Source organism: Sorex fumeus, unplaced genomic scaffold, assembly GCF_029834395.1.
Source record: "Sorex fumeus unplaced genomic scaffold, SorFum_2.1 ptg000193l, whole genome shotgun sequence".
In the NCBI taxonomy this organism is placed as follows: Eukaryota; Metazoa; Chordata; class Mammalia; order Eulipotyphla; family Soricidae; genus Sorex; species Sorex fumeus.
The window spans coordinates 2017627-2039624 of NW_026606250.1; the positions used below are offsets into that span (position 1 = coordinate 2017627).

Here is a 21998-nt window from a genome sequence, read left to right on the forward strand (position 1 = left end):
ATGGCCCTGAAGTGGCAACCTGGAAACTCTTTCTTCCTTTAGGGGAGCATGTTGGCTGGGTACGATGTATTGTCTGTGAGGCTTGCCATGCATTTCTGAGTATTAACAAAAATGCTCAACACTGCCTGTCCTTTTGGCCATAGCACAGCGGTAGGGCGTTTGCCTTGCACGCAGCCCACACGGCCGACCTGAGTTCGATTCCTCTGCCCCTCTCGGAGAGCCCGGCTAGCTACCGAGAGTATCTTGCCCGCACGGCAGAGCCTGGCAAGCTCCCCGTGAAGTATTCGATATGCCAAACACAGTAACAACAAAGTCTCCAATGGAGATGTTACTGGGCCCGCTCGAGCAAATCGACGAACAACGGGAGGGCCTTTACCTTTACCTTTACCTATTACATGAATTTGTGAGTTGGGAGCCATTAGTCCTGGAGTTTCACAAGGAGTAGAAGTATACTTGCTTGCACATTCCAGCCAGGGCTGACCCCGCAGGCCCCCCTCAGGCACCTCCCTGCACACCTTGCCCCATGCTGCCGGTCATTTGGGCTCCCCTTACCTCTGCGTGTGAGTGGGGAACACTGCACCGGGCCAGCAGCCAGCGCAGCTGAGTGTCGCTCCTGACTCAGGGTGGGTCCACTTTTGTGCTCATACACCAGAACATTTCAAGGGGCTTCCCATTAATCTGGGAGTTGGCTGGTGATTTTGGTTGGCTCAGAAACTCCTGCAGCACACTTTCTGGAAAGGAAAACTTACCGTACCTCCATTTGTCACACTGGTCCGAGTTTCACTGCTGCTCTATGAGACCGTGACCATGGTGGGTACACCAGCTCCACCCTTCTGAAAAGTTGTGGTCAAATGTTTCCGCTTGAGTGGTATTCCAAATGCTCAGCTATTTACAGTATTGTCACCTCGGTGAGCACTCCCGCTAACACTATTCTGAATGAAGTACTAGGGCTGCTGACATGTTATTGGATGGGTTCATTTCTCCTGACCTTTGGGACAGGTTAGGAATGGGATTTCTGGCTCTGCATCCCACCCCTGGGCATGTGGTAATGGGAGCCTAGGGCTGAACTCCTTTTCCCTGGGGTGTGCACTGTGTGCTCCCAGCCACCCCCACCCCTGCAGCCCCTGAAGTGCTTTTGCTTGTGCTTGTGCTTGTGTGGTTGCCTCCTCTCTGGTCACACAGCTGCCTGGTGTTGTCCCCTCTTTGCAGCCAACCCTTTCCCAAAGGGCTCTCCCTCTGGGCACAGCCCCCGCACTTCACCCTCTTGTACAGGCTTCGACTACGCCCAGGACGCCGAGGCCGCACACATGGCCGCCACCGCCATCCTGAACCTCTCCACTCGCTGCTGGGAGATGCCCGAGAACCTCAGCACCAAGCCACAGGATCTGCCTGGCAAGGTGGGCGTTTCTCCACGAGTGCCCTGCTACCCCTTTCCCTGAGGCTCGTGAGTGGAATTCAAGGTCAGGCCACATGCGTCCTGCATAGCATGCCCTCAGGAACACCCGGCGATTGTCCACAGGGGTTGTTCCCATTGTTTCTCTCATTGGGCCATTCCCTGGGTGATGAGAGTCGCAGGAAAAGCCCAGTCAGAGAACTGTGTGCTGTATTCCCTGGTCAAAGGTCATGCCCACACTTCTCCCTCCTATGTCCCTGGTCCGAGGCTTGTGCAAAAACCTATTCCTGCTTCTGAGTGGGGCGCACATCTGCTCTGTGCCTTCTGCATCAGGTCATGCCTCTGCTCATCTCTGACATTGCCAGGCCTTCTCAGCTGCCTGGTGGGACGTTGAGCCTCAGGCGGAGGCAGCTCCTCCAGGCCAGTTCCAGGAGGTGGCTAGCGAGACTCTTGCGGAGGGTTGTCCATTCCTGTGCCTCTGTCCTGGCTCCTTCTGCCTCCCCGGCCACACTGTAGTGCAGACACAGGTGAGGGAGCAGAAGCTCTCAGCCTGCACTGTTGCCGTTGCAGTCCGTGGACATCGAGGTGGACGAGAATGGAACCCTGGACCTGAGCATGCACAAGCACCGCCGGCGGGACAGCGCCGTCCCTGGCAGCGGCAGCTGCAGCAGCAGCCCCGGTGTGAAATCCCCCGACGCCTGCCAGCGCCCCGGCAGCACAAGTGCCCCCAGCAGCTCCATGACCTCGCCCCAGTCCAGCCAGGCCTCTCGCCAGGATGAGTGGGACCGACCCCTGGACTACACCAAGCCCAGTCGGCCCCGAGAGGAGGAACCGGAGGAGGTGGGTGCAGGGCGGAGGGAGGGGCTGTGCAGGCTGCTGGCCCACCTGAGGGCCACCTGCTCAAAACTGCCTCTCCGCGGGCTCATGGCCCTGGCCCTTCTCTGCTCTGGGCCGTTGGGTCACAGCCCACTCCTGAGGAGGGAGGGCTCCCTCACCCTCCTGGGGCAGTGCCTTCGTACCTGCCGGCTGCTCAGGGCTCTCTGCGGTGTGCGCAGAGACGGCCTCCTCCAGTGTCCGTGGGTACCACATGGGGACAGCAGCATGCTCCTGCTTTGGGGAGCCCCTACCAACCCACCAGGCAGAGGTACCCTGAACTCTGGAATCCAGTGGTTCCCAGGTGATCCCAGCAGGCAGTGGCTCAGGCCATCAGGACCCTGCAGACTGGTCAGAAGCAGTGGCAGAGTACTGCCGGGGTGTATCTGGGTACTGCGGGGCACCCCTGCATAGCTGTCCTGCTCCCTGGAGGTGGGGGCTCTCCCCCACAGACTATGCTCCTGAGTTGCAGAGCCCCCTCAGAGGACACTGGGGACCAGCAGCCATTGCACAGGGTGGGATAAGCCCCCCAGCTGCTTTTTCTCCCCTTTAAGGTCAGGAAGGCAGTGGCAGTCATGGGGGTGGACGTGGGGCCAGACCCCCGGGAGGGCAGCGTGGGATGGGCACGCTGTCCAGGGCTTCTCTCAGCCTGCTGCCTCCATAGAGGCTTCCAGGCAGCTGGGATCCCCCCCACCCGTTTGCTCCTGCCCACTCTGGCGGTGCTAAGAGCTAGCCGTGGGCTAGCAGCAGTGTCCTGTGAGGTGGGGGAGGTAAACCGGTCGGGGCTTTACCTGTTTCTCCATGGCTGGTAGACCCAATGTACAGGTCTCATGGATCGAGCACACAGCAGTTTCCATCTCCCTTGACGGGCTATTGTGTGTGCGTCACTGCCATTGTCTGTCTCTCCTGAGACGGTGGGACTTGTGTGTGTCCCTCTCACGTGAGGCAGACATGCGCTGGACTAAGGAGCCCTGCCCACTCCCCCCAAGCCTTAGCCCCTCCCCTGCTGCTATTATACGAGCTCTCTGTCTCCAGAGGCTGCTCCCCAGGAGCCTGGTCAGGGCCACTTTTACTCAGGGCACCTTTCCCTCCAGGATGGGCACTGTCACCTGTCACCTCAGGGTGATCGAGGCCATCAAGGTCCCTCCCCACTGAGGTCCAGACTCCATTCCTAAGTCAGTAGTCACTGACCCTCAGCTGACCCCATATACTCCTGCAGCCCCTTCTCCTGGGCATGGATGTCGAGACTCTGGGCTCAGTGCAGGGGCTCTGAGGAGGGGGCATGCCGGGTCATCCCCAGAAATACTTGATGCAGGCCTGAGCCTGGTCCCTCTTCCTGGCCCTGCTCCAGACTCCCTCCTTCCTTCTCTGTGAAAGCTCCTGGCCCTTCTGGGGAAGGACCCACCTCCCCATGGGCCCCCTCGCAGGGCTACCCCCTGCTTGCAGGACAGCCCAAGCCGCTCTGTGCACAGTGTCAAAGAGGGTCCCTGTGCTGCTGGGCGCAGCACCACTGAGGAGCTTCGTCCAATGACAGGCTAATGAGCCCTGTTTACTGAGCAGCTGGACACAGGGCCACTGGTTACTCCAGCAGTGACAGAGCTGCAGTCACCAGTCACTGGGTTTTCTCCTGCTGGTTACTTGCTGACAGTCCCTCACTGGGTCCCTGTGTGTTCTATGAGTGCTGCTATTACACGAGCTGTAAAAGTTGGGGCCCGAGACCTGGGTGTTGGAGGTGTTAGTGTATCACCCAGCCTTTCCCTGTCTCTGGCGCCGGCCTGCAGACACCACAGGCGGTGGGTTCCCATGGGCGCTGGGGATGGAGCAGGGGTGGAGGCCAGCAGCCTGGGAGGCACCAAGAGCCAGGGGCTCCAGACACACAGGGTACCCCCAGGCCTCCCCAGTCTAGACTGTCGGCTCGTGCAAGGGCCCTGATGAGGGGACATGCGAGCCCTCATTGATTTGCTCGAGCGGGCCCAGTAACGTCTCCATTGGAGACTTTGTTGTTACTGTGTCTGGCATATCGAATACGTCACGGGGAGCTTGCCAGGCTCTGCCGTGCGGGTGAGATACTCTCGGTAGCTTGCCGGGCTCTCCGAGAGGGGTGGAGGAATCGAACTTGGGTCGGCCATGTTGGCTGCGTGCAAGGCAAACGCCCTACCGCTGTGCTATCGCTCCAGCCCTCATCGGAAATAGGAATACCCCAGAAAATTGTGCCTCTGTGAACACAGCTCTGAAGGGTCCCACTCATAGCTCCGGGTCAGGTGCCCGGCCCCAACTGCTAGCTGAAACTTTTCCCTGCTGGTCTTTTTCAGTCAGAGCCAGCAGCCCATTCTTTTGCTTCTTCTGAAGCAGATGACCAGGAAGTGTTGGAGGAGAACCTGGAGGAGCGGAAATACCCCGGGGAAGTCACCCTGACCAATTTTAAGCTGAAGTTTCTCTCCAAGGACATAAAGAAGGAACTGCTCACGTAAGTGCCCACTCTAGCAGCCAGGGACTGTGGTCAGTGGGGAAGAAAAGCCTGGGCCACCTGGGACCTCTGCATCATGCAGTCTAGGCCTCCCAGATCCGTTCACTGACTGGCCACTGGCCTGACTTGGTGGCCTTGCTAGACACATCTGGGCCCTTCCTGAGGGCCCTCCTGGGGCAGGCAGAGGGAGGGAGAGTTCCAGTCACCTCTGCCCTGTCTGCCTTCAGAGTGGCTCAGGAGAAAGTCTCCTGCTTGGCAGCTGCAGGACAAGTGGACCGAGAGTCCCTTGAGGCCCTTTCTGAATGACCACCGCAGGCCGGGGGCATGTTGCTACAGGACTAGGTGCCCTTGGCCCTGTAGCCCCACCTCCTCACAGGCCTAGCTAGACACACCAGTCACTGTGAGTGTCCAGCATCAGAGCCCATAGCCCTGCTGGCCCATTGAGCTCTTTCAGGAAGACTCCACCAGGGCTGCCGGTGCTGGGAGCTCCATCCTGGATCTCCTATGTTCCCCTCTGAGAACCTGACAAGGTTCTTCCCAGTGGCGGCCTCAGGCTTGGCCCGGTCTGGGCACCGTCATGCAATGCTCTGAGGCCTCCTCCTGGCCTCCTCCTGGCTGTTCCGACTGTGGTCCAGTGTCTTTCTCCTTCTTGATAAGCTGCGTGGGAGAGACAGGAGTCAGAGCAAGGACTGCTCCGAGCACGGGGTGTGTGTGCTCTGGCTTGCGCTGAGTCAGGGGCAGGTGCCCTGCTGCCTGCACAGCTCGGCCCGGGGCAGACCTGCGTGCGCCTTGCTCTCTGTTCTCACGCTCTTTTTCCTTTGCCAGCTGTCCCACCCCCGGCTGTGACGGCAGTGGCCACATCACCGGGAACTATGCCTCCCACCGCAGGTTCGTCTCCGGCTGGGGGCCAGCCTGGCCTGGGTGCTGCGTGGTGGGGCTTCCTCCTGTCCTCCTCTGCTCCCCCTCTTTGGCTTACCCCCTCTCCCATCTCTTCTCTTTCAGCCTCTCTGGTTGCCCTCTTGCTGACAAGAGCCTCAGAAACCTCATGGCTGCCCATTCTGCTGACCTCAAGTATGTCTGCCTCCTGGTCTCGCGCTCCTGGAGGCTGCCTTGCTCTGCTCTCTCCTACGAGGCTCCAGCCAAGTCAGTCTTGCCCAGCAGCACAGGGTGCAGGGGCCGACTGTTTGGCTGGGGCCACGCTGCTGCTGTGTGTGTCTCCCTGCTCTGAATGTGCTGCACGCCGACCCCCTTGGCTGTGGCTGCTCTGGGCTCCACGCTGCTCTCAGCCCCGCCCACCTCTCTGTGCAGAAATAAGAGCCCCCAGACTCCCAGGGGTCTGGCTCCTAGTCCTCTTCAGTCTCCCGACGGCCTCTGGGCCTGCTCTCCTCGTGCCTGGAGCCTGGCAGGGACCAGAGTGGTCCTGGCCTGGGAGTCTAGTGGGCGCGGCAGGCTAAGTGTGTGGCTTGCTAAGTGAGTGGAACATGAGGCAGAAGGAGGGCGCTCTGCCGTCCCCCCCGCTCCCCACAGCTGCTGCTGTCTTGGCTATGCCTTCGAGACAGGCTTTCTCTGCTGAGCCCTCCTCTCTTGAGTCTCCTCTTTCTGCTTTTGCTCCTCCCAGCCCAAGCGCATGGACACCGGTCAGCCTCCCCGATGGTCCTGCTCAGACAGACGCTGGGTCCGGTCTCCCTGGGCAGGGGGCACTTGGGCTGGCCCCGGGCTCGTCACTGCTGCTGGCCTCGTTGCCGGCGGCACTGCACGTGATGGCCCCTGAGCTGTGTGGTGCTGGTCCCGGGATCTCAGGCTGAGCTGTGGCTACGTAAAGTTCTCTTGCTGGCCCTCCACATCAGTCCCTGCCTTTGTGTCTGTGCTGGGGGAACCCTGAGTCCAGGCCGGGCTGCTGGGGCTTATTTCATTCTGGGCCAGAGAGGAGCGGGTGCTTGGGAGCCTGTGCGCTGAGTGGCTGTTGCTGCTTATGGGTACATTGAGCTGAGGCAATGGGGAACCAGGACAGACCAGACCTCGCAGATGCCCTACCCTGCCAGGTCGGTCTGTCTCTGCTGAGGGCCGTGAGTCCCAGCACTCAGGACAAGAGTTTTATGGCTCATTGTGACCCCTGAGCTCTGTTCCCATCACCACACTGGCAGGCAGCAGGGGTACAAAAAGACCCTTTTTCTGGAGCTCACAGCTTTGAAATGACTGCTTTCTGAGGCTCAGCTCAGCATGGTACTGTCACATGTCCCAGAAACCCAGCTGAAACTCAGCCTTGCAGGTTGGGTCTCCCTTGCCAGGCCTTTCCTCCCCACCTACCTTCTCTTTTACCTTCTTTCTTCAATTTCCTTTTCCACTTTTCCTTTCTTTCCTAACTACAAACAGTTCCATGCTTTCCTAGATGTGGCCACGTGGTTCAGTGGCCCTTGGTTCCTGCGGACACACTGGCTGCTGGGGGACCCCCGGAGACTGACCAGGTCCTGACACTCAGCCTCAGGAGCCAGCATCCTCCACGCCGAGGAGCTTGTGATGCTTCGCTCAAAACCTGTTTAGAAATAGTGGCTGCAGAAAGTGTACCTTGTGTGAGACAGGTCATTCATCCTCCTCCTCCTCCTCAACATGTTGGACTGCCCCTGTGTGGCTGTCCTCTCAGGACACCCTGTGGGCTCGGGAGAGTGAGGGGTGGGCTCCCCCTGCTCCTGGAGTGCCACTTCTCTCTCCCTGGCCCCCTCTGCTCCAGAGCATCTGGCTTTGGCTGTTCTGGACAGCCTGGTGTCACACGGGGGCGAAGCTGATCCAACCCCCCGGGACAGACCCCTGGCTGTGCCTTGCACACAGGCCAGCTCTGGAGCTCCCCGGCAGTCCCTGGGTACAGCGATGGTGTAGTACGCTGTTTGTGTCTCAGACCACAAGGGGAAGGGTCTTCCTTCCACAGCTGGGGCAGGCACAGCCGTCCTGGACGTCAGGCGACTCTGGGGGCAGTTGGGCTGCAGACACACATGAGCTGCACAGGGTTAGCAGCTCCCCACAGGGGACAGGGACGGGCCACAGAGGCACGGTCTGGTGGCACCACCAAGCTAGAGTGGACGCCCCGCTTGGACTCCCCTCTTCCTAGGAAGTTCAGCCAGGTGGATGTGTGGTGCCCAGGCTGCTGGGCCCCTTGACGCTGTCCCTCTTAGATGGGACCTTGGAGTGGGCTTCAACCCCGCTGTATGCAGCACTGCACCTCACCAAGGACTCCAGAGAGAGACACCCCTGATCTGGGGGCAGAGAACACCCTGCTGGCTGCTCTCGGCCGTCAGCCCCATAGGTGTCCCTGGCTCTGCACTGATTCCTGCAGCTGAGGGGAGCAGGCCCGCGGCGTGGCACCTGCACAGACACAGACGTGGCGGAGAGTATGCACCTGGCAAGGGGCACTAGGGGCTTGGTTTCAGCCCAGAGTGTCAAGTGGGGCATCCTTGATGTTTCCACAGGGTGCAGTGCCCACAGAGCCACCCCGAGGGCTACCCTGAGTAGCTTTAACCCTGGGCATAAGGTGTCAGGAGAGATGCAGGGCTGTTTGGAAGGGGAGGCTTCTATGAGTGGGGTGGGGGCCAGGCTCTACACAAAAGCAAAGCCTTCCTTTCCCCAGAATGTGCAGGCGGGGGTCCTAACTGCACTCGGGCTGGATTCACCCCAGAACACACAGGAGGTGACAGTCACTTTTGCTCAGAGACCCAAGAGGCTTCCTGGAGGGAGGAACAGCCAGGCAGGGACAGGAGGAGGCCTGTGGCAGTTCTGAGGGTTCTCTGAGGGGAACAGGCAGCAGGTCCAGTCCTGGGGAGTCCTGTGTCCCTGCGTCCTCTGTGCTCTGAGTACCAGGCATTCACTGGGAGAAGCCGGCAGGGAGAAGCCCTGATCTCAGGGCAAGGGCTTGGGAAATGTGCCAGTCTGCTGACCAGGGCCAAGGCCTGTGTCCCCTTCCCCTGGGGCTGTCTTCCAACCTTTGTGCTGAGCAGCTGCCCCAGATCCCCCATGAAGATGGACCTGGGGCAGAGGGGAAATGCTCCATGGGGGAAGGCTTTTGGGTAGGGTTCAAGGTTCCCCTGGGCTCGCACGGGCCTGAGCTGACCTACAAGCAACAGGCCCACCCGCAGGGGCCTTCCAGGCCAACAGACGCAGGCTCACCGCTTGCCGTCTCTGGCACCAGCAGGAGCCCCCTCGGCCAGCCTTAGGTGCTGGTAGGGGGTCGGTGCCATGCGCAGAGGTCCCCAGTCCCGTCCAGATCTCAGTGTGGGCAATGCGCGGGTGGCGGATTTCTTCTCTTATTCTCTCATTTTCTGCTCATTTGCTCGTGGCACTGGCTGACCTCTAGGAGAAGCAACTCTCTTCGTCCTCCACTTCGGAAAAGAGAAACCAGTTTTATGGCTTAGGTTGTCTGTCTGAGTGCTTGGGTTGAACATTTGAGCCTGTGTGTTTCTAGACTATTAGCCTGGCTCCCTCAGGAGGAGACCCTTGGTCACTGCACTGGAGGCAGGTGGTCCTGTCCTTCAGTTCACCCTTACGGAGAAGTGGCCAAGTTCTGATGCAGAGCCTGGATGGGCTTTCCACGGTGGTCCCACTCGGGTGGCCCCACTCGGCTTTCCATGGTGGTCCCAGGGCTACGGCCCTCCCTCTCGGACCTCAGGGCTGGCAGTGGTGGTGGGAGGGGCAGCGGGCAGGGGACACACAGGACCAGATACCGTGTAGCGGTGGTCCCAGCTCTGCTGTCCTCCGCAGGTGCCCCACGCCTGGCTGTGATGGCTCTGGCCACATAACAGGAAACTACGCTTCACACCGCAGGTGAGCCTGCCGTTCCTTGTCGGTGCGAGGCATGAAGCATAAAACCAGGGGCCACACAGCCCACTTCATCTCCTTGGGATGAGGTGCTGAGGGCCCAGATGGGATGGCAGTGCCCCGTACAGCCTCTGCAGTCAGAGCTTGAGGCTCACGGTGACACTTCGTGTGTGGGTTCCACTGCCGGGCAGGGCTTGCTGGCTGCAGTTTCCTGGTCTGGGCTGCTGTTCACAGAACTTGTAGGCGGTGGGTGGAGGGGTGCAGAGGGGCGGTGGAGCTCCTATCCAAAGCAACAGCAGTGTCTTTCCTCTTTCAAAACCAGCCTGTCAGGATGTCCTCGTGCCAAGAAAAGTGGAGCCAAGGTGACACCTACAAGAGATGACAAGGAAGATCCTGAGCTGATGAAGTAAGTCGGTCCTAGCTTCTTTCTCGTTCCGGGGAATTGGAACTTCCCGATGCAGCCATCAACCTATTCGTCTAATCATCTATCTCTTTTCCATATAGGGTGAAAAATGGATGATTTTCCTGGCAATGCTCGGGGGCTGTGTGGTGATGGGGTTCAAGCTCAGGGCTCCTAACATGCCCAGCATGTGCTCTACCATTTGAGCTGTCTCCCCAGTCCTCCAATATTTTTGACTTTAAGAATCTCCTTCTAGATTCCATTTTCATGAATACAGCCCATCAACAGCATAACCCATCTTTTGTTTGGTTTGGGTCCCAGCTGCTGCTGCTTAGAGGCTACTCCCAGTTCTACCCTCAGGGGTTGTTCTGGGTGGTATTCAGGAGACTGGGAGGTGCTGGGAATCAAATCTAGGGTTCCTGTATGCCAAGTACATGCTCAGTCCATTGGGCTCTCTTTCCAGCCCCTGATAACGCCCTTCTATTTTTGGTGGGTCTCCTGAGTGGTGTTTGGGAGGCCCGAGAGGCCCTTCCTGGAGATTTTGTTTGTTGTGTTGCACTAAGAATCCCTCCTGGCGGTGCACAGGGGACCAAATAGGATGCCGGGGATTGGACCCAGGCTGCCGTCATTTCAAGGCAACTGCACTACATGCTGCGCTGTGTCTCTGACCCCCTCCTAACAGGGCAGAGAGTCCTGAGGTGCTACTTGGGTCCTAGGGCTCTGGGGGGTTCCAGGGTCTTCAGAGCAGCCCACAAGCACTGCACAACTGTGTTCTGGCAGGGAAGATCCAGGAGGCGAGAGCCAGGGGGGTTGGGCAGCTCCACAGAGGAGTCTCTGAATGTCAGGCATCTTTGTTCCCACACCCTTGCAGGCAGCTGGTGCTAGTGAGGGAGAGAGCACAAGCTTGGTGCCCAGCGACTAAAGTTCTTGAAAGCCTCCACTGCTTGCCTCCCGGGGGTGCAATTTGTGTGTGAATTCTGATTCTGTGTTTCCTGCCTTTGGGGGCTGTGCCACTGCAAGCGCCCCTGTCCAGGAGCGACCCTGCCGCCCCCCACCCCCCTTGCAGGTGGAGGCATCGGCACAAACAAGACGACCCACTGTTCGATTTTCCCATGCCTTTCCAAGTTGGCACCGGGCAGAGCAGGCAGTGGCCCACAGCAAATGAGGGGCAGAAGAGAGCGAGTCTGGCTTCTGGTGGCCCAGGGCCGCAGGTCTTCCCTGGCTGTGTTACTGCAGGCCGAGAGCACTGAGGCACTTAGCCCTGAGACGGGAACAACCTGACCTGAGGCTGGGGTCTCCTCTTTGGAGCGGCCCCAGCTGCACGAGCATATCCACTCAGTCACGCAGGAGGGGGCTTCTTGGCTAGCAACACACCTGTCGCAGCTTCAGTACCACCCACACTTTTGTATCATAAGGGTGTATCTTGTTTGTTTTTCAGGTCTTTTACAATAAAGCTATAGTGAACACTAAGTCAGAAATGCCAAGTACTTGGTTCTTGGTACTGTGCCTGCCTCTGCTGAGTGCCAGGGTGGATAAAGGTGCGGGCACTTGAGTGTGACCTGTGAGTGGCAGCGCTGCTAGTGGGAGTACTCAGGTGAATGTGCTGCCCACTTTTTCTAAAGTAAGATCTGCACAACCAAGTGGGAATGTGGTTTTTAGCCAAAGTTAAGTATCTCCAGGCTAGGTGGCATTCCTAAAGGCATCATGGCAAGTAGGGACTTCCCCCACAGAGCCCCCAGCTCTGCCAAGAGGTGACTAGGATTTCCCTACATGGCAGGCAGACCCTAGCAGTACCTGGGCAGGTCACCAGGCCCTGCTCTGGGACTGGATGTGTCAGCTCATGCTGGCTTCGGAAGGGCTGGCAGAAGAATTTCCTTTTACGGCACCTTGTGTCTGTACTATTTGAGGTGATGTCACGTCAGCACTTTGTGGTTTTCCCTTCGGCTATACCAAACTGCTGGTCATAGATGTCTGTGCAGTTCTGGGGCAAGACCCAAATGTCCTAAGCCCTGACTGTTCCCCTGGTGTTGGCACTAGACACATGGTGCCTCTCTGACCTGAGGGTCCCAGCCACAGGTCCCTCCCACGATGTCCCCCACGGGACTCTGGGGAACACAGGGAGTCCTTCATACTCCTGACAGGACTTGTCTGACTGCCCTGCATGCTGGGCCTGGGAGTGGGGGCAAAGAGCCTTGCTGTAGCCTCTTGGGGCCCAGGAAAATTCCAGCAGCCTTTCAGGGGAGTGTCAGGGACTTGCAAGAAGCAAGTGAGATGCAAGATTGAATGGCAGTGTGGTAGAAGAGCTGCCTCCCACGAGGCCTTTCCATCTGGGGATGCCAGAGGCCACACTGGCATGGAGTCTCCAGCTCAGGGGGACTGGAGAAGAAGAGAAAGGGTGTTCAGCTTTGAAGGAGGACACGGAAAGGGCCCTCGCCTAGCTCTCTGCAGGGCCCCAGGCCTGGTGGATAGACCCAGTGCACCCCTGCCAATACCTGTAGTTATGTGGAGAAGGAGTAAGAATCAAGAGCGGGACAAGTGAGAAGCTGGTCTGAGAAGCTCGGATGGTAGGAAGAGTTCAGGTGGCATCTCCATGGACAGTACGCCGCCCCCCCCCCCTCCCCAGGTGTTCTCTCTGCGCACAGGGTGTGTCTGCTGCTTTCCCCGCCCACAGATAGGGGATGGTGGGAAATGAGTAAGAGGAGCCGCAGTTGGCTGTCGGGGAAGGAAGAACTTCAGGCAGGGAGGCTGTTTCCTGAGTCAGACACAGCCCTGAGGGTGCCAGAGTCCTGGAACAAGGGGCTTCTGGTCGAGGTCCCTTCCCAGGGGATGTCCAAGCTCCAGCATGGTCCTGCCACAGGGAGGACAGGAAGAACAAGTGGCTGCTGGCCCCTGCCCCCATCACCATCCCTTGGGGAGTGCAGGTGCCTTCCGTAAGCTCCTTCAAAAGAGGTGCTCATCTAGGGTCTGGCATGCCAGGTCTCTGGGCTTCTCTCCCCTCAAGTCCACCTCCTTTTTGTCTCTAGGTGCCCTGTTCCTGGCTGTGTGGGGCTTGGCCACATCAGTGGCAAATATGCGTCTCACAGAAGTGCGTCTGGCTGCCCCCTTGCAGCCCGGAGACAGAAGGAGGGTTCCCTCAATGGCTCATCTTTCTCTTGGAAGTCTCTGAAGAATGAAGGGCCCACCTGTCCCACCCCAGGCTGTGACGGCTCAGGTCATGCCAATGGGAGCTTCCTCACCCACCGGAGGTGACTGTACCCACAACCTGTTTCTCCTGCAGCTTGGCAGTGGCAGCCTCCGCCACGAAGGCCTCATCTCCCACAGGTGCAGCTGTGACCTGCAGGGTCTCAAGGGAAAGCAAGGAGTCAGTTATTAGTGACTGGAAGCCTCGGAAAGTCTGTTGGGGCTTAACTTTTGTTTGGTCATATCAGCCCAAGTGCCTGCTGCTCTCAGCCCTGGGGGAGGCCCTCCGACAAGGGGCAGAATCCTGTCTTGGTCTGTGTGCCCTCAAACAGATGCTGCTGCTCCCAACAGCTGTACCCACACTTTAGGTCCTGGACCTTCTGCTGGGGCCTCTTCTCTGAACAGAGCCCCAATTCTCCCCCTGTTTTGTAAGGGACAAGAAAAGACTTCCTATCTGGATAGGAGGCCCAGGCAGAGGCAGCTTGTTCTCATCTCTGCCCAAAACCTGGCCCAGGATTGAGGGTACCTTGCTTCACCAACCCTGCTCTTGTTCTTGGCACCCAGCGTGATGACAAAAGGACTCAGGGTCAGCACCGAGTCCCATTTTACACTTCCTTCTAGTTTGTCCTTTTCTCTCAGCCTGAGAAATTAGCCGATTCTCATTCTCTGTGTGTGAATGGAGAGTCCCCCAAATGTCAGGCTCCGTAGAGACCAGAGAACAGAAGAGCCAGGTAGCTCTCCTGGAGATGATTTGTTGAGGGCCAGTAGGACCACAACCTGTAGACAAGTGAGTAAATAAAGGAGGACCTAGAACCTAGGAGGACCATGTTATACATACTGGACGGGGAATTTGCAGCAGGGAAGGATCAGAAAGGCCTCTCTAAGGACATCGGGAACTTGCCCTAAGCCATCTCTCAAGCCAACAAGCTTCCTGGGCTGTAGCCTGGGCTATGATTGACCTGCCATCTGACATGGATGGATATGGAGATAGGGTGGCAATAGGGTGCTGGGGCAGGGGAGTGGGGGGCGGGGCATGAGGAGATGAACTAGAAAGTTCCAAGTCAAGTTACTGGTTGGTGAGGACTTGACTTTAACAGTGAGGTGTGTCTTTGGGCTGTCCATATACTGTGTAACGTTGGACTGCCCTGGGGAGACCATGCACTATCCATATAGTGTCAACTTGAACCAGAGCAGCTGGAGTGGCTCATAGAATGTGCCTGGGTTTGACTTTGAATGTGTGTTTTGTTCCTAGCTTGTCTGGTTGTCCCAGAGCCACCTTTGCTGGAAAGAAGGGAAAACTCTCAGGGGAAGACGTTCTCAGCACCAAGTTCAAGACAAGCGACGGTGAGGTGCCCACTTTAGTCCCTGCATGTGACCTTTGCAGCCTGAGGGTGAGAGAGTGGTGTCTGGAAGCAAAGCCCCTGCTGGAGTAAATCATGATGGTGACAGACCCTTGACCTCAGCTAACTGGCTTCTTTACCTTGGTTCTGGACTTCGGGCTCTCAGAAACCCAAATCCAGCTCTGTGCTCCTGAGTGGCTTCACTTGCTCTACCCTGGATATTATGATGTTGGCCTTAGGCTCCTGTGCTGGCAGCACCAAAATGTGTCCTTAGGGGTTGTGCAGTTGTGAATTCACTTGGTCTAAATGAAGAAGGAGGTTGAGCAAATTCAGCGCCATGTAGACAATCTTCCACATTTTCTTGGGACCCTGTGGGGGGCAGTTTGCTACACCTGGCAGTGCTCAGGGGTCACTCCTGGCTGTACCTGAGAGGCCATGCAGTGCTAGGGATTGAACCTGTGCCTCCAGCAAGTTAAAGCATGTGTGCTGGTCGTTTGAGCTACCTCATACCTCCAAATTCCCAAACTTATGTTAGAAATTAGTACCCGCCTCTGTACTGTAGATTTGTAGACTGCTTTGACCCAAGGTCTATGAGACTGACACATGTGCCCACTTTACTGCCTCTCAGATAACCTTGTTCACACTCCATGGGTCAGAGTTAGGATATGAAGCGCCTTTAAGAGAGCTCCGAAACGTGTCAGATGGCATATGCTAGTTCCACCAAGACAGCAGGTCTCTGCCATCCACCCACCCTGCTTTCTGGCCTTGGTTGAGGCTGAAAGCCATGACTTCGGTTTCCTCTCTGGGCAGTGCTGGACAATGATGAGGACATCAAGCAGCTGAACCAGGAAATCCGTGACCTGAATGAGTCTAACTCAGAGATGGAGGCCGCCATGGTGCAGCTTCAGTCCCAGGTGAGTGGCGGTGCCAGCTGTCCTCATCCCCAGCTGTTCCCCATCCCTGGTGCCCCAGTGTTGAGGATTGACCTCCTTGCTCAAACATTCCATCTGGGGACAGTGTGGTGTCACTCCGCTCTGAGTGCAGCGTCTGGAGACTGAGTCCTCCGCCTTCCCTTCGGTGAGGGAATAGTTAAGCCCCTGATTTAGGTAACTGTTGGGGGCCATTCTGACAAGCCCTGAGCCCTGTGCAGAAGGCACACTGGATGCTCATCTGTCGCTGCATCTCTCCCAAGCTAGGAGTCATGTCAGCCTGCTGCCCCATGGTCTTATCTAGGTCAGTGGCTCCTGTTAGAGTCATTAGTCCTTGTCAGTGGGGCAGCACCACAGTCTGGTTTAGAGCTTTGCTTAAGCTGGGTTCCATCTCAGCACTGCCGCACTTCTGCTGAGTAAACTGATAAAGTGCTTAACCGATTGGCTCTTGATTTCCTTTGTGGAAGAAGGAGACACCAATAGGAATTTACTCCATACCACATTTGTAAGGTGAATGCATTAAGCGATAGCACAGCGGTAGGGTGTTTGCCTTGCGCACAGCCAGCCCAGCTGAGTCGGTTCCATTCCTCCGCCCCTCTCGGAGAGCCCGGCAAGCTATTGAGAGTATTTCGCCCGTGGCAATGCCAAACACAATAATAACAAGTCTCAAAATGGAGATGTTATTGGGCCTGCTCGAGCAAATAGATGAACAATGGGAGGACAGTGTTTAATTGAATCACTATGAGATACACAGTTACAAAGTTGTTCACTATTGGGTTTCAGTCATACAATGTTACAGCACACTTCCCTTCAGCAGTACACATTTCCCACCACCAATGTCCCCAGTTTCTCTCCCCACAACCCCTGCAGCCACCCTCAGCCTGCCTCTATGGCAAGCACCTTTCTTCTCTCTCCTCTCTCACTTTCTCTCTCTCTCTCTCTTTTCATCTCTCTCTCTGTCTTCTCTCCTCTCTCTCTCTTTCCTTTTGAGGCGAAAGCATTTCTGAGGAAAGCAGCATAAAATCTAATCCAGAAAGAGCAGAAAGAGTTCTGTTGCTGAATAATAGGATACAGATAAATTTGCCTGTATGATTCTATCCCTCTCCAAAATAAACATTTGGATTTGGGAAAAAGAAGGGTACATGTCTTATTTTGAAAGTAGCATGTGCCCTGCCCTTGGATGCTGAATGAGGCCAGGACGAGCTAGGGCACAGTAGGAGCTGTACATGTATTTCCATTTCCCAGGGCCTGAGGGACAGAGGGCACAGAGGGACCAGCCCTGCAGAAGTGCAGGCAGGTACTATAGGAGAATAGGTCTTTCTCAGATGCTGCCATGTACAGTGACAGTACCACTCTTTCTGTAAAGTTCATCCTCCTTCCTTTCATGAAAAGGGAATCAGGCATATATCCTGTCTCTTCCCCTTCTCTTATTGTGGCATGGCTAATGCCCACAATTACCCGTGGTGGTTTGTGGGGGTCTTATTCTTTAGCTGCAGTGCTTGTGGAGGGGGTCCCTGTGCTCACACGTGTGCCCCACCCCCAGGGGCTGCACTTTCTGACCACACAGCTCCTTTTATTTACTTCCCCCTCATAATCTTTGGTTTTATTAAAAAATAAGTAAGTAGCTCCAGTTCTGGCTATTTTGTTTAAATCCCTCCTTTTATTTATTTATTTTATTTATTTATTTATTTTTTTTCCCTTTATTTTATTTTATTTTTTTTAAAGTTGTAGATTTACAATTTTTTGTGCTTTGGTTTCAATTATACAATGATCAGATACCCATCCCTCCACCAGTGCCCATTTTCCACCACCATGGATAATATCCTTCCCACCCCCATCCCCCCATCCCCCCTGTCTCTGTGGCAGGGCAATCCCCTGTGTTCTCTCTTTCCTTTTGGGTGTTGTGGTCTGCAAAAGAGGCATTGAGTGGCAAACATGTTCGGTCCATAGTCTACTTTCGACATGCATCTCCCCTCCTGGGAGGATCCTCCAAACATACTTTATTTGGTGCTCCCTTCTCTATCTGAACTGCCCTTTCCTCTAGGATACCTGGCTGGCCTCTAAGTTATGGAGTAATCCTCCTGGTGCTGATCTCAGCTATTCTTGGGTATTAATCTCATATTTTGTTACTTTATATCCCCCAGATGAATGCAATCTTTCTATGTCTATCCCTCTCTTTCTGACTCATTTCGCTTAGCATGATACTTTCCATATTGTACCACTTGTATGTAAATTTCATGACTTCATCTTTTCTAAGAGCTACATAGTACTCCATTGTGTAGATGTACCAAAGTTTCTTTAACCAGTCATCTGTTCTTGGGCATTCAGGTTTCTTCCAGTTTCTGGCTATTGTAAAGAGTGCTGCAATGAACAAACAAGTGCAGATGTCACTTCGACTATACATTTTTGCCTCTCTGGGATATATTCCCAGGAGTGGTATTGCTGGGTCAAATGGGAGCTCAATTTCTAATTTTTTGAGAATCGTCCATACTGTTTTCCAGAAGGGCTGAACCAGTGGACATTCCCACCAACAGTGAAGGAGTGTCCCTTTCTCGCCACATCCACGCCAGCATCGGTTGCTTTTGTTCTTTTGAATGTGGGCCAGTCTCTGAGGTGTGAGATGGTATCTCATTGTGGTTTTGATCTGCATCTCCCTGATGATTAATGATGTAGAGCATTTTCTCATGTGCTTTTTTGCCATTCGGTAAATCCCTCCTTTTAAACACAGATTATTCAGGAGAAACTGGGGGTGGTGGTGGTGGTGTTGAATTAGGAGGGTACAGGCAAAAAGAAGGACATTCCCTAACTCCTACTCAGAACTTTTATTTTTTGTGTTGGTGTTTGGTTTGGGCCACACCCAGCAGTGGTCAGGGCTTATTCCTGGCTCTGTGCTCAGGGAGCACTCCTTGTAGGGTTCAGGACCATATGGGGTGCCGGGGTGTGAAGCTGGCATGTGCTGCAGTGCAGGGCAGGCACCTTATCCACTGTACTATCTCTCTGCCCCCTATTCAGAGCATTCAAAGCTGAAGGTGGTGAGAGCCTGTACAGTCGTGGTGGGAGATGCCCTCCACCCTGAAGCCTGCCTCCTCCAGGCCAAGCCCTAGGCTAGATCTCACTGCTCCCAAGCTGGATGTAGACCTTTGGTCCTGAGGCATCACCTGGTGGTTGAGCTGTCTAGAAGCCATGACCACCCATGGCCTTCTGTTCTACATTACTATCCTCTGGGATTCTACAGGGAACCCTGAATGCCCCTTTGGGAGAAGCTTCTGGACTTTGTGCTGGATTTCTCCTCCTCTGGTTCCAGCAAAGGAGAGGGTTTGGGTGAGATGCCTAGGGCTGCTCAGGGCACTTCCTGTAACTGCTGTAAACAAGGGACTGGGAGCAGGCACAGTTAGTTCATGTCTGTTGATGCACTGGGGTTGTGGCCAGGGTGCCTGAGACTTTCCCCAACCCCTATAGGACATATAGCCCCTGGCTCCCTGTCCCTCCAGCATCCATAGACCAGGGTACTCCCATCCCTCATTTGTGGCAGGGTCAAGGAGCAAGATGTCTACCTTTTCTCCTTCCAGAGAGACATGATATGTTTCTACTAAGTGTGCTGGTGCCTCCAGGAGGAGGAGGAGAAAGAAGAAGAGGAGAGGAGAAGAGGAGGAGGAGGAGGAGGAGGGAGGAGGAGGGAGGAGCCAGGGGGCATTCATGTCTCTTATGCAGATCTCGTCCATGGAGAAGAGCCTGAAGAACATTGAGGAGGAGAATAAGCTCATTGAGGAGCAGAACGAAGCCCTGTTCCTGGAGCTGTCAGGCCTGAGCCAGGCCCTCATCCAAAGTCTTGCCAATATCCGCCTTCCACACATGGTAGGGACCACACATTCCTGCAGGCTGCACGGAGGTGGCAGTGGGGACCGGGGTGGGGCACACCCTCTGCTTTGGGATCCTGCTGAAGGGGCCTTTGTGGATGGTGGCCATTCTTTGGCCTACCCAGGGGCTCTTCCAGGGGCAGGCTGTGGCCACAGCAGCTTGAGCCTAGGGACCCACGGCTAGGCCTTTGGGTGGGGCAGCCAGCATAGAGGGCATGAAAATCCTGGGCCATGTGGGAGATGGATCCGTTGTCTCCCCTGCACCCCATGACCGACTTCCATTGCTGCTGAGGAACCTGGGCTTCCTGCATGGGTATGGTTGGCTGAACTGGCTCTATTCTGCAGGAGCCGATCTGTGAACAGAACTTCGACGACTATGTGAGCACTCTCACCGACATGTACTCCAACCAGGAATGCTACCTGAACCCTGAGAACAAGGACCTCCTGGAGAGTATCAAGCAGGCTGTGAGAGGAATCCAGGTGTAGGCTTTGCTGTTCTAGGAGCTGCCTTGCCAATGTGGGGTGCCCACACCACTCCAAGTTCCTAGCTCCATCGTTACCTCCCTTGCCCTGCCCGCCCTGCGGAGACCCCCAACTCACAGTGACCTCCAGTTGGCAGCCTGGGTGCCCTCAGGGGGCTTATCCAAAGGGGGCCTGAAGCTCAGTGTCTCCCTAGATGTGCTTGCCAGGCGGTGGCCTCTATGACCCCCATGCAAATGGGGGGGGACAAAGTATTACAAAGTGATTTATTTTTGTTTTTTGAAAGAAATCTGAGGAGCAGCTCAAAGTCTCCAGTGGAAGCTCATGGACAAGGTTCTCAGGGAAGTTCTGGAGTCTGCAGCCACAGTGTTTGTCTGTCAGGGCGGGAGGGCAGTGTGTGCCCGTCGCTGTGGGTGCGTGTGATGATGTGGGCTGGGGTGCGCCCCGGGGCTGGGCATCGTTCTCAAGGCCCGTGTGGCAAGTGTGTTTTCTGTTTTCATTTCACTCCGTTCTGTGTTCAGGATGGAACAAGGCTCAGTTCCAGAGGGCCAGTTAGGAATAGGTTGGCAGGCCAAGGGTCGACTAGTGTGCCCCTCTGGCCAGCCCCTCTGGTCCCTCTTTCAAGCACCCAAGTCCAAGGGTGACGTGAGGAGCCCCAATGCCCCACAGGTACAGGCTAGGCCACTCTCCACTTCTCACCAGAGGGGGTCAGGGTCCAGCTCTCCATGTGCTCCCAGGACCCTGACTGTCACCACCTACCACATTCCTGGTCACAGCTGAGCTGGACCAAGTGGAACAGGCCAGCAAGGTCAGGGGTCACATCCCTCATGGAAGACCACTGGTTGTCCTTCTCTTTAGTCATTCAAAATGTGAAAAAAGGTAAATTTCAATTCAATGTGTTAAAAACACTATGTCCTAATGTGTAAATAGAGTCCAAATTGATTGTGACTGCAATTCCAAGTTAGTATTTAAAAGTAGAGAAATCGCACTTCCTGGAAGAAAATTTTAAAAGTAGTTAGTTTAATTATTCTGTAAATTATTTAATTTTGTCAAGATGTAAGTATTTATATTCACAACCTCTTATGTTAATGTTTGCTATTTATTTAACATTTTTATTTATTAATTTTATACTGTTTTAACTAGACCCACACACCAGGGCACCATGAGAAGGAAATAAATTACATCAAGCAAAATTAACTCTACTATGATAGGTCACAAAAAAATTCTTGCTATAACTTCTAGTTATAATTTTGATGGAACCAAGTTATTTTCATATATTTTGTTATTTATTCTTTTAATAATGGTATTTTTTAAAAAGTATTTTGTAACTGAAGAATTTTGATAATTTGAGGATGTTTTTCCCCTCGTTCCAATGGAAAGATCAATTCTTTGGTTTCTTTTGTCCCTTTCGGTTCCTTTGGTTTCAGGCACGGACAACAGCAGATGGAGTTGTGTGTTCTTTCTTTGTGTGTAGGCAGATGTGTGTGCCCTGCGTGTTCTTGTGTCGCGTCTGTGTGCCAGTTCTCGATGGCTGAGTCATGTTGCTGTGAGGGAAGCTGGTTGCCACCAGCCCCACCCTGTCCCTCCTCCGACAGCTCCAGTACTGTGATCCTCCTTCCTCAGGAAACCCGTGCAGCCCAGACAGCTCTTCTCGGTGTGTCGCAGGGTGATTTCCTAATAAAAGTCGCGTGACTGTGAGCAGAGCGTGTCTGTCTGTCCTGAGCTCTGGTCACTGTCGTGGGCACAGCCATGGTTCACTCTCCTGGTCTCCCTGGCCTCAGAGAACCAGACTCCCCACCCTCCATGTATGGTTCCAGAGTTGTAGTTGTATGCACCCTGAATTATCAGCATAGCTTGTATCTGCTCCTGCCACCAGCACCAAGCACATGCAGATTCATTTTTTTCTGGGGAATCAGCTGGGTCAGGCAGGACTGTGGGCTTCTCAGATTATCACTCTTGGTCACAGCAGGATGAGTCCAGGAGGGAGGCAGCGCTCAGAGAGAGACAAAGGCAAGGCCAAGAGATGAAGAGAAAGAGCTGAGACAGGAGGAAGACAGAGGCGAGGGGAAGGATGGAGGTGAGAGATGGGGAAGACAGTGTGGAGAGAAAGCAGAGGTCTCTGCTGAATTTTCTGTTCTCCTGGCCCAGCATTAAGGCAGTCTGCCCTTGTATCTCTGCAAGGCAATGAAATATTTTGGTTTTGTTTCCGTTTGTGTGCCTGGCTCTTTGACCTTGAGGTGGCACCCTTCATTTCACCCTTGTGCTACTTGAGGGTT

General features: G+C 55.2%; 1 protein-coding gene across 2 annotated transcripts in view; it reads left to right on the forward strand.

The window, feature by feature from the left end:
• The window catches only part of MYT1 (myelin transcription factor 1), a 57866-nt gene extending 36443 nt beyond the window's left edge, over positions 1 to 21423 (forward strand). For both annotated transcript variants that reach the window (XM_056108088.1, XM_056108087.1), the window contains 12 exons: positions 1273 to 1397; positions 1964 to 2233; positions 4579 to 4733; positions 5559 to 5621; positions 5736 to 5804; positions 9480 to 9542; positions 9859 to 9942; positions 12960 to 13181; positions 14369 to 14460; positions 15267 to 15370; positions 19097 to 19240; positions 19588 to 21423. In XM_056108088.1, coding sequence (XP_055964063.1) covers positions 1273 to 1397; positions 1964 to 2233; positions 4579 to 4733; positions 5559 to 5621; positions 5736 to 5804; positions 9480 to 9542; positions 9859 to 9942; positions 12960 to 13181; positions 14369 to 14460; positions 15267 to 15370; positions 19097 to 19240; positions 19588 to 19728 — 1532 coding nt within the window. In that variant the 3' untranslated portion in view covers positions 19729 to 21423. The remainder of the gene's footprint in view (positions 1 to 1272; positions 1398 to 1963; positions 2234 to 4578; positions 4734 to 5558; positions 5622 to 5735; positions 5805 to 9479; positions 9543 to 9858; positions 9943 to 12959; positions 13182 to 14368; positions 14461 to 15266; positions 15371 to 19096; positions 19241 to 19587) is intronic.
• Positions 21424 to 21998: the final 575 nt, after the last annotated feature.